General features: G+C 39.7%; 2 protein-coding genes across 3 annotated transcripts; one reads left to right on the forward strand and one right to left on the reverse strand.

Moving 5' to 3' along the window:
• The first annotated feature begins 245 nt into the window (after nt 1-245).
• sat2b (spermidine/spermine N1-acetyltransferase family member 2b) lies at nt 246-4,145 on the forward strand. Of its 2 annotated transcripts, none has more exons than XM_076750599.1 (6): nt 246-418; nt 597-648; nt 1,590-1,673; nt 2,169-2,270; nt 2,402-2,442; nt 2,579-4,145. In XM_076750599.1, exons 1-6 carry the CDS (start codon nt 356-358, stop codon nt 2,756-2,758), a joined length of 522 nt encoding a protein of 173 aa, XP_076606714.1. In that variant the 5' UTR covers nt 246-355; the 3' UTR covers nt 2,759-4,145. The 2 variants fall into 2 exon arrangements, with proteins under 2 accessions (XP_076606714.1, XP_076606715.1); XM_076750600.1 differs by having other exon boundaries at nt 2,583-4,145.
• Nucleotides 4,146-4,197: 52 nt separating this feature from the next.
• Nucleotides 4,198-6,751, reverse strand: LOC143332953 (claudin-15-like). Its single transcript, XM_076750835.1, has 5 exons — nt 6,535-6,751; nt 5,459-5,623; nt 4,635-4,716; nt 4,394-4,504; nt 4,198-4,297 (listed from the first exon to the last, which is right to left on the reverse strand). Exons 1-5 carry the CDS (start codon nt 6,749-6,751, stop codon nt 4,198-4,200), a joined length of 675 nt encoding a protein of 224 aa, XP_076606950.1.
• Between the last annotated feature and the right edge of the window lie 5,316 nt (nt 6,752-12,067).

Raw genomic sequence — 12,067 nt, forward strand, 5'->3', positions numbered from 1 at the left:
ACGCTGCAGGTTTAAGTCAACTACGACTCCCAGTGAGCATTGCGGGAAGAACTCGCAAATCCGCGAATTGCAAACAGTGTGTCAGGTGATAATAGGCCAAAATGGTTGGTAGTTTTAATGTTATAGTATTGATTTTCTTACAGGGTACTGATTTAAATAACCAATTCGAAATAACTATGTAAACCGGCACGTTTTAATTGGTTTTATTTTATTTTGAAGACCAAATTGCACCGGAAGTATTTCCTGTGTGTTCGGTGTGTTCAACACGGTTCGTGGTTTAATTGATCTCTGAGGAAGAGGACAGTAAGTCAGCCCACATTCACTCTTTGTTGTAGTTGCTGCTGCTGCGGTAGACATGAACTTCAAAATTCGGCCTGCAACTAAGGAAGACTGCAAAGAAATATCGAGAATGATATTGGTGAGAGTATTTCCGAGTTGTTGAAAGAAGCCACAGTAACTCCTGTGTAGATACTGCAGGTGTTACACTTGAACGTCACGTTATGCTGCGATGAGTTTATTCTCTCCCTGTGCTGAAATCCGCCAAATATCAGGCGACACACATTCACTCATAACCTTTGAAACCCCCCTTTCCGCAGGAGTTGGCGGTTTATGAAAACATGACCGACCAGGTGAAGATCTCTCATGAAGGTAATTTTACATTGAATGAGTGACAGAAAAAAATGCCATATTTGAGAATAAGCGGAAAGCTTGCATATGCTGAGGCTGAATGACAGAAAACTTTTAAAAAGAGCCCTTCAGTGTCACACTCACATGTTTAATCATTACGGAAGGCAAAAATATCATCCGTCAGGCAGATTATGAAATCCTGTTGTATGGCTTTATTTTCTCATGTGACGCAGCTGATGCACCTCTTTCCCTTCACGTGAAACAAAGTTACAGTTTAACGCACTGAAGCAGGTTTAACTGAATGAGCGTATCACCGTTTGTAATGCAATTACACCTGTGTTTTTGCTTCTATGTGTCTGTAGCGTACAAGGTCCAGTGTGAGATTATGGTGGAGTAAGCAGTGCAAGACTTTGCAACCAGATGTGTTAATAATACCAGGACTGCAGTAATCAGTAACCATAAACTCAGCACTGGATCTTGTATGTCTGTAAATACATTCTTATTCTGAATTTGATCGAGACATTGTTGGAATTGGGGTTGTTAAAGGTCCCTTGTTGAGTTCTTGACCACTAGTGGCGCTGTAGAGTGTTTTGATGAGCTGGTCCCACATTTGTTTGCATCTCTTTGTCCTGCCTGCGTCCTCTCCACACACCTCCAGTACGTGCATGATGTAGTAGAAACTTCTGCTGACTGAAGAAAGTGCATATCAGGTGATGATATGTCATATGGGAACGCAGTGTGCCAATAAATAAAGCATAGAAGAAGAAACATCCATAGCAGAACTTTGCAAAAGTTTGCAAAGCAATGTGACCATATGCTGGGAGTTTAGCTGCTATTAAATAAAAATGTTAATTATTCCTCAAGGGTGTGAAGTATTGATGCTTTTGGCGTGTCCTGTCACTCGGGTTCTGATGACTGCCAAAATTACATCTAATAGAAGAATGTCTGGTTTTACTTGTTAGAGCTGGAGCGCGATGGCTTCTGCGAGAATCCCTTCTTTGAATGCCTCGTCGCAGAAGTACCCGAGGAGCATAAATCAAAAGACGGTAAAGTGTTGATCACAGCCTTTTCCATGCTGCTCTTCCTTATCGAGCAGCTCAGCTTTGAACTTGTCGGCATCTGGCGGAGATAAGAAGAGGTTTGTGCCGCTGCGCTTCAGATATGCCCATTTAGTAGCCAACAAATCATGATGGCGAGTGAAGTGCAGTCTCATAAATCAGCAGTGTCAGATGTTGTTGATCTCTTCCCTCACAGAGCAAAAGCTAAAGGAAGGTACCGTCGGTGAACAGCGACGTCCCAGCCGTCAGATTTCAGTTTATATTCTCATCTATTTGCTTTAGAAGCAGTAGCGCGCTGTCACGTCATTAATGCATGAACACAGTCAGTTTTTCAGTTAATAGTTTTTCACAGACTTTAAATAAATTCACCATTTCTTTGCTAAACACAAGAGCACTTATTCCACCATATTTGTGGTAATTTGTATTTTTCTGGAATTCTTCCTGCTTGTCTTTTTGATTGTTTGCTTCCTTTTGTCCTAATAGGGTTCACAATTGTCGGGTACGCCCTTTACTTTTACACTTACAGCACATGGAAGGGACGGTCAGTGTATCTGGAGGACCTGTATGTGATGCCAGAATTCAGAGGTAAAATGCGTGTTGAATTGTTGTCAACAAAGCCTGAAAAGACACGTTGTTACTTGTATGAATCATCTTGTCTTAATGTCGCCTCTCTCTGTAAAAATATGCTCCAACTCATTTATTGATTTCCTTTATAGGGAATGGAATTGGCAAGGGTTTACTGAGCAGTGTCGCTCAGGTAAGAATGGTTTTGTTGCCCACTAATGTCCAGTTTTCTGAAAAGGTCAAGTTTGATTGCAGCGTTGAAAGCATTGCTGGTCTTTGTGTGAGATCAGCTGTCTTGTATGTTTCACTAAAAGACTTCTGTTGCTCAGATAGGGAAACAGAAGCAGTGTGTGCGGCTGCAGCTGTCTGTGCTCGACTGGAATACTCCCACTCGAGACTTCTACGCTGCTAAAGGAGCTCAGGACCTCACCGTCAGCGAGGGCTGGCACTTTATACGATTTGACGGACAAGACCTGGACAATTTAGTGAATGAAGCACCTAAAGATTAGAAGTTTGCTAAGGGAAACATGTACTTGCCCATGAAGAAAAACATGTGGCTGGTTTGTTTTCTTCCACAAACATTCTCCCTTTATAAGACAGTGCCAGAATAAGCCCCCGGAGAGTCCCCTCTCCAACATTATGTCCTGATTTAAAGGCGATCATATTTACTAGAAGCTACAGATTACTTATAAATATGACTTTAAATACTCTAATTTACAAAACACCTTTGGATCTTTCTTTCCTTCCCGTAGCTCAGTGTGATCTCAGTAAATCCAGTCCCAGATGTGAGACCGTATACTTCCACTAGGTGGCCCATTTAACTAACTGACATGTTTGTGCCTTGTAATTCTGCATGATCTGTTCCCTGATGAAGACAATCTGTATGAGATACTGTAAAAGTAGTGAGTCAGAGTCAGCTGGCTTGCTGTTTGGTTTTGGAAGGAAGCACTCTCATGATTGGTCCACCATTTGTGAGCTCCATATAAAGTGAAAACATACATGATATGATCTGACATCGCTCTGAGACGAGTGTGCAGTCAAGAAATGTCGTAGTTCAGTGGTCCACATGTTCAGTTCTGTGTCCTGAACAAAAAATGAAAAAAAAAAAACACAAAAAATGATTTTTTTTTGTGTTTGTATGAAATGTACTAACATCCACGGAAAAAAACATTTAAAATCACCCACAAGGAAACTGTATGGCATTACATTTAAAATATACACATATACACATGTGCCAAAAAAAAGATTAAAATGCACAAAAACAATGTGTTGCCATTTGCTTCAGCCCTGTTACTCAAGTGTTCATGGTCAAGGCGAGAGTCAAAATCACACAGAGTGAAACCCCTGGTCTGCTGTGATTATACACTGGACCAATATATATAATCACAGTACATCAGGGGCTGCAAGGTCAAATGATGTCATGTTAATGAGCTTTTTTCTTACAATCAAGCAATGCTGTGGCAATCAGACTAAAAGAAAGAAAGGTTCGCTTATTAAAGGATCGAAATGGTTCTATATTTGAATCCCCACCACATGCTGAACATGTTAAATGTGAATATGTAACATGTTTGTTCTATTCCTGAGACTAATTCTAAATTATAGCAGTAATCAACACTTGAAATTGCTTTCCATTAGCACTTTCACAGGATTTCATTATGTTACAGTTTCTCTCAATGGTACACAGATTCAATTTTCACAGTACATAAACATTACAAATTCATATGTAGTAAATATGTGTCACGAAGGTTCAGATTGGATAAAGCCTATAAATCCAAATCAAATCAAGGTTAGTGCTGTGAAAGTATACAGTGATCATGAGTCTACAGGTATTTTCAGCTGTAAAAGCTGCCCTCTCATAGGTCAGTCAGAATAATAAACATTGCTCATTTCCCCAAAAGAAATCTCGAGCAGACACCAAACCAGCCGGCTTTCCCTCCACAATCACCTCTCACACATACGCATTTCTTCCGTAGTTGCTTGGGACGGACTGAGACGTGGCCATAGTTGACAGCACATGTCCTCTGGAGGATGGTTGGTATGGGTACGGCCTAAAAGACAAAAGGCGCGTTTCAGTCTGTGGAAAATGCGCCAATTCTACTCTACGCAGTGAATCAATGTTAAACCTCTCAGCAACACATACTCACATTTTTTCATTGGGTGTTGTGAGTTTGCAAGCACACATCAGGCACGAACCTCCACAGATGGCAAGTATGGCTGAAGACCAGCCGATATACAAGCCCTCTCCAATCTCATACCTGTGGTGCAAAAACATTTAACATACATGTTTCCATGTATTAATGTCGAATCCACTGTAAACAACAACGTCACATTGCGCCTTTCAGCTTTTGTTCCTTTGAAAGACTGATGCAGACTGTATTGACTTACTTTGTCCCGGGATAAAACTCGTCAAAGAACTGCTGGGTGATGTTGGCTGCATACCAAGATACAGCAATCATGGTGCAAATCCCTGCAAAACATTGTTTACTTTAGACAAGTGACATGTTTTTTCAATGCAAACAACACATAGAGTCACAAGCTGAGATATAAGGTCAAAACCTTTTCAGGGTTTGAGCAGAGTTTAGTAGAGGTAGTAAAGCGATAATAAGAGTAAAACTGTAAAACCTAATGGGGCTAAAATCATTTCATGCAATGTTATGGGATGATTTACGAGGCCTGTCAAATGAAGCAAAGGCACCCGCTCACAGCTGCACGAATCACTTTGTCACAAGGCGAGAATACGCCTTCACAACCACTCCTGCAAGCTCTACGTGAACAGAATACAATCACTATGTAAATAAAATAGACATTGTAATGATGTTTAACAGCCTTTCAAATGAAACTGAAATAGATAGCAGGAGTATTTTTTCTCCTATTCCTGCATCACTTTTTTGTATTTTACATAGTGTGACCTCTTCTTATAACCTGCACACCTTTGGTAATGGCAGGCTTTTGTGTATCAGGAGGTCTGTTAGACTAAGGATAACCTTTTGAACTGTGGAGATTGGAGAGCTGCGTGTTTTGTGTTCCACATGAAGTGAGACTCTTCATCTTAATCAATTTCTTAAAACACTTGCAGAGACCATATGTCTAATGTTGGACATTTCAAGCCATTCTGAGTCATTTTAAAGTACTTTAGACTGCAGTGACCTCTCTTCTGAACATTTCCTCATCCTTGTTTTGTGACATTACACCCTTCCTGAAGTCATTACCCTGTAGTAAAAAGAACACTCCTCCAACTGCAGCGATCCTCCCCTTCAGGACGTAGTTTTCGCCTCCTATTTTTGAGCATTGCATTCCTACGAGAGTAGCCGCGAGCCCAAATGTCCCAAACACAATGGCAGCGATCATGAGCGCCCGGGAGGCCTGGATGTACCCTGTGTACAAACATAGATATACACAATTATTTGTAATAACATGTTCCATACACACACTAATCAGTATATTTTACTGAAAAAAAATGTAATACTACTAATAATATCGAGCATCACATGTTTCTTATTGTGTTGAAAATTGATGCATATCGACAGAGATGACATTCACTGTCAGCGCAGGTGTGAGCGCCCAAGAACCCTGGTTGTATGAGCACAGGCAGGACCCTCGAACAGCCTCGACTGACATGGTCAAAGTATATTCCTCAGTCTCTCCAAACGTCCAGAATTTTCCATTAGATGAATATAGCCTCTGCATCTCTGTAGCTTCAGCTGGATGAAGGGGAGCTCACAGGTTTGATTCCTTGTGAGCAGTGGAGCATGTTTCTGCCTGCGATGAGACGAGGGCCTGACAAAAACAATCAACACTGCGGCTCGGCGCTTCACTTGTCTGCTGTATCACTTTGGTAAATGTTTGCGTTTGCATTAATTTGAACTGAAACCTGAACAGTTTTGACTAAAGTAGTTAAAAATCAGTTTAAAGTTTGGGTTCACTGTGGCTGCCTTTGCTTATCCTCTCTAATTTCATCATATCTTATATTACCCCTCTTTACTACATAGTGTAGCCTTTACAGTAGAATGCTCCTGAATGGGTTTTAAAGGTACACTTAAGTCCCGATTCACTGTGAATCTTTTAGGGCCAAACTGATTTATTACACAGGAGACTGCCTTCTTCACACACTGATTAACTACAATGTATTTGTTTGCTTCTGTTTTTTTTTTTTTTTTTAAGAGATCACGTTTTCTGTGTGACTGTCTCATAATTATAATCTCATTCCTGGTGTGAATGGATGAGCATTTAAGTCAGATAAGTAGTAATCAACACTGATAAAGCAAATTCTGCGTTGGCCACATACCATTAAGTGCGAGCAAAGATGGAAAGTCCCGGCAGTTGTGAACTCCTGTAGAGTCGGTTGCACAGGACATCCATAGGTTTTCATAGATGGTTGATGTGGTGATAACGTTACCGTCCACTGTGGAGACCTTCCAGTATCGATCTGGAAGGGCGACCCCAACCATCAGCCAGCCCAGAAACCCCAAGAAGCAGGCAAAAGCTTCCACTATCGCGTTCATTATTCCCTTCTTTCTTGTGTCCGGCCCGTGTAGTTATCCAGAGAGGGAAACACTTTATACAAACGTTGACTCTCCGAGATATCTTCCTGCACAAACGTGTGGATTTGCTGGCCCCAAAGCTTCAGTGTGCCTGACCGATTCCCACCAACATGCGAGCTAAGATGCTACAGAAAACTTCAAATCAATGATTAATTCCAGATAGCCCACTCATGATTTCCCCTATTATCCTCAACTCTATTGAACCTTTTCAAAGACTCCAAATGTTTGCCCAACTTGACAACAGAGAGGTGAAGTCCAACCTTCCAACCTACTTACCAACGTCTATAGACTTCAAGCTATTTGTCACCTTTTGACATCTGCTTTGAACGCTGTGTCAATAATATCAAACCATTATTGATGGGATTCAACTCTGGTTTGGCTCCTCAGTTCGCCCTGTGTGCAAGGGATGATGGGAAAGTTCGTGGCATTGAGGGATGAGGGGTGAGGGGTGCATCCCCGCATACCGACCTGAAGATGACCACGTTTGCTGACCCTAAGATGAACCTGGTCACTTGTCTGACAACTGAGCCCAAAAGACTTCATTAGTTTAACAAATGTAGTTTGTTATCTGGCCTTTATCATCACAGTGATGAAGTACCACTGAAACCTTTTGGCCACACACACAAAAAATATTTCACTCGCTCTTTTTTCAGATGTTTTAAACCAAAGCACAAGAACAACTTGACTGAAGTGCTTTAAGTCAAACTTTACGCATATTTCTAAAGACATCGTTTTAGTAGTTTTCTGCTGGATTACACAGTGTCAACAAGAATGAAGTACGATTTCACAAGGACTACAACAGCTTGACTTAACTGCTTATTAAATACAGCATGCAATAACCACCACCATGGCAGTTCTAAATGGGTGTCCAACATGCATTGCTATTAAATTCAAAGGACACAGCGGAATAAGAGCACCTTTACATAATGGCAATAAGGTTGGTTAATGATGAGACTATTTCCTTTTACTGAGACTGTGCACACCTAAAATATATGAAATCAAGTACAATCTATAGCTCTGAAGTCCTTGTATGTGTACAGCCTCAGCAAAAAACAACATTTACAAGCAAAATTTCCAGAGCTATTGGATAAGATTGCACAGCTGCTGCTTTTTGTCACATCACTGTAGATTACAGCAGAGGCATTGCATTGCATTCTGTATGTATATTATCTTTCTTGTTAAGAACGGCCTGTCTGAGTCTGTATGTATAGTTCATGATGATTTACACCCTCTAAGAAGAAATGTACATGCCTCCATCAATCAGAGGAAATAAAGCTGTATTTCTCTCAGTATGACGTCGTACATTAGAATATGCATACTCAGCTGTTACATAAAGCTGAATCATCAGAGAAAAACTGAAAGCATAATTCAAAAAAAAGAAAAAGAATCTCAAGCAAGTTATTAGTTACTAGCAACACTAATATTTTCTTTTTTTTGTCAACAGCAGATACAATAAATCAATGATTTTTCTGGTATCTTGTAATGAACACCTTAATGATCACAAACATGCTATTAGACAATTACTACTTCTACTTTTACTCACCTGGGAGAGCAAAAAGGGATGGAAAGTCACGACAGTTATAGATCCCCGTTGAATCACTTGCACAAGACATCCAGAGGTTCTCATAGAGTGTGGAGGTTGTAATTACGCTGCCATCTGTGGTGGATTCTTTCCAATACTGATCTTGTAGTGATATGAAAATCATTATCCAGCCTGCAAAACCTAGGAAAAGTGCTATAACCTCAATGATCTCTTTCATCCTGAAAGTAATTTTCTATTAATAATTAGCAAAAGTAATAGATATTGCCTCTGTGAGGAGCTCTATTCGCAACTTCTGTATCTGATATACATTTTGGGAGTGTGAGAACTGACTCAGGATTTTTTTTTCTCGTGCACTCAAACCTGGACTAATTTGACCATTGATTTGTTGCTGTAGCTACATTATAAGTCCGCTATTCCCGCCCAAAATTGATGACATTTCACGTGCCTGGCACGTTACCATAGAAATGTGAGTATACAATGAGCTTTTTTTTTTTTTCTCTCTTTTGATTGGCACTGGAGGTACAGATAGTCTCAGTTATCACAGCTTTAAATCCACAAGCCAGGAGTTAAAAGACACTGAAGCTTCTTTTGGAGACACTTAATATGACAGTAAAATGTGTATTTATTCAGTAGTGGTGTTTTAAGAAGCCTCTCAGGAGCACTTAAATGCAGAATGTATGTAGGTTGAAATAAGTCAATCAGAGGAAGGATTAATGATGTGGTGAATAACATCTCATCAAATGATGCTCTTATTGCACTGTAGGTTTACTCTGTGGGTATCATTTGTCTTTTTTTGGTTGCTCACATCATCTTGTCCTCCTGTCTGTATCCCCTTTTGAAGAAATGGTAGCTTGTGATTTTAGGGAGGTCATTTCAAGTTCCATAAGCAAATACTAATGTAGAAATGCTGAATAGATGACAGAGCAAACACTGTTGATGGGTGATTTACTGAAGGCAGAAAGTGTCTATTTTAGCACTGGTTAAGCATTAACGAGTCTGCAGCGGGACAAAAGATCCGTTGAAACTCTTGCTCTTTGTAAGTCCATTTTTTATACTGGAGCATACAGATTTAACACTGATGTCTGTTCTTTGGAAACGTTGTGTGTTGACATAGTACAGTGCTGTCACCTAAAAGAAGCTGGCCAAAGACCAGGCTGTTCAAACACACCCTTATAATGAACCGGTGCCTCTATATGTTAAGTAGCATATGGAAGTGTGCAAAAAAAAAAAAAGCAAGATTTAGAAGCTCTGAGGTGCATACAGAGCAATTTTGCATTCAGTGTTTGCAGAAACTTCCCAGATACTCTGTGAAGGCAACCTTTAAATGTAAACACAGATGTTTGCCTCGAGCGAGCCTTTGTTTATGAGAAACTTCAAACTCACCATTTACAGTCTCTATCTTATCAAATGCGAATTCTCTTTAGCCGACCACTAATCACAGGCACAGTTCAAAGTACTGTCATATACTTAACAGTAGTGAACAGACATTCAGACTTTAACTCATAATCTTTCGGCTGTTAATATTTTATTCCGTTGCCCTTCAGTCAGCTGAAGTATTTATTCGGTTGTGTACGCGCTGACCTCCCTGTTTAAAGGGAAAGTTCACTCAAAACCAACCTGGAGTAGTTTTTTGATTTCAGCCTTTGACACTGACCAGGACTCAACACGACCACGAAGCTCACATCAGACTCTTAACCCAGAGCAAATTCATGTTTTTACCATGGCCGTAATTTTCGTCTTTCAGTGACTCCATCTTAATCTTGACTGTATACTTCAGCAGTAAATAGCTGAAGCTGACTGTTCAGTGGAAACATGCTGAACTGCTCTAAAGGAATATTACAATTTAATATAACATTTTGAACTTTTAATATCTCAAACTGCTGTGAATCCTCACAAGTATCTGAACAAGACCACGAGGTGAGTCCACCAGCAGCCGCTGGCGCGAGGTGACTGACCATGTGACCATGATGCTGCACAACATCAGCAACCAGAACTGCGGTCGTGCACAGAATGACACTGATCGGTAAATGAGAGCAGCTCTTTGGCTGACTTTTATCATTTAAAAAATCACGTGACTGAACAAACCTTTGTGCAAATCTCCACTGACCTAAATTTAGAATATGATTCATGTGTGGGTTCAGTAATGTGCTCTCACTTAAACCTGTTCAAATAATGTCATGTTTGTATAACTCTGAACAGTCAGTATTTGTGTACTTTATGTAATAGTTTCGATGAAGTCACTGCTTCAATATGATCCTATCAATCAGTGTGATCGATAGCAAGATTGTCGTTTTCTGTGTCTGTCGAACGCACACATACACAGAGAAGCTTGAAAAATCTTTGATTTGGACCATTAAGTAGTTGCTGGTCTGGTCTAATGCAACTTTTAATCTCATTTACAGCAATGGTTTGGCATGGCTCTATGAACGGTCTGTCAGTCAGTCCACCGCTGGCTCAGACAGAAATATCTCAACGATGATTTGATGGATTGTCATCAAACTTTGCACAGACGTTCGTGGTCCCCAGAGGATGAATCTTATCGAGTCCGGTTATCGCCTGACTTCTCTTATAGCACCACCGTGAGCTTCTTGTGTGTTTGTTTAAGAACAAATATCTGCAAGCAGTGACTTTCCCATCAGCCTCAGCTGTACTTTTATGGCTGCAGACTCTCAGTCTTATTAAACATTTTTCACCATTGTTTTGAAATGTAAAGTTAAAGTTTGAAGTCACAGATGACAATGATAATGTGATGATGTCTGAAGTCTTTCACCCCAGCCGGCAGTAATTGAGAGTGTGGCTGTTTTTGAACCGTGTTATCAGGCATCCTGGATTCATATCTTTACTTTCCAGTGGCACATACAGTATAACTAATACAGTTACAGTATGAATATCATCTCACGTTCACTTTTACTGCTGAATTGCTCTGAGTGTTAATGTAAGATTAACTATTAAAGATAGATCTGAAATGTGCTGTGGTTAAATCATTTACTCTAACTGCAACATAAAAGCCTGAGCCAAATGAAACAGGTAAGGTGGTGTAGTAGTATTGATTTCTACTATCACAAAGAAGACCACGCATCGCTTTTATATATGATATAAAAGTGGCTTGACGTACAAACATGATGTACTGATATACTGTCTGCAACAGTCATCACTGTTATTACCAACAGCATTAAAGCCATATTAAATGCGTCATACTAAGATGATGACCTGTCGTTTTTGCTGGAACTTTAAATTAGTTCCTGGATGAGGGAGTGATAAAAAAAAAAAAAAAACATAGATGGCAGATCCCAAATCTTGTCTTGTTCACAGTTTTGGGTCATTTTCAATGTAGGATCCTTTTTTACGCTCTTCTTTTTAAGCTCTCTTTGCTGTCCAGCATTTCATAAAACTGCAGGTGTGTCTATCGTGGTATTCAGGAATAATCTGTTTTCATGGAGGCTTTTTAAACTAAGCTCTTTTTTTTTTGCAGAGCCCTTCATGCATCATGTACTAATAAAGAGATTCAGAAACAAGTAAAAAATACAAAAGTGAAAAAAAGTGTAAAATGTGATGAATTCTTTTGGTATTTCTAAGTCATAGAAAGGACACTCAACACATATATTTGTGCTTTGCAACATTTTATTGATTGCTTTTAATTCTTATATCTACAATATTTGCCATAATAATAACTTAAACACTATAAAGAAAATAATAATGACATAATATTGTGATGTCAATACACTTTTCTTCAG

This window comes from Chaetodon auriga, chromosome 15, assembly GCF_051107435.1.
Source record: "Chaetodon auriga isolate fChaAug3 chromosome 15, fChaAug3.hap1, whole genome shotgun sequence".
Classification (NCBI taxonomy): Eukaryota; Metazoa; Chordata; class Actinopteri; order Chaetodontiformes; family Chaetodontidae; genus Chaetodon; species Chaetodon auriga.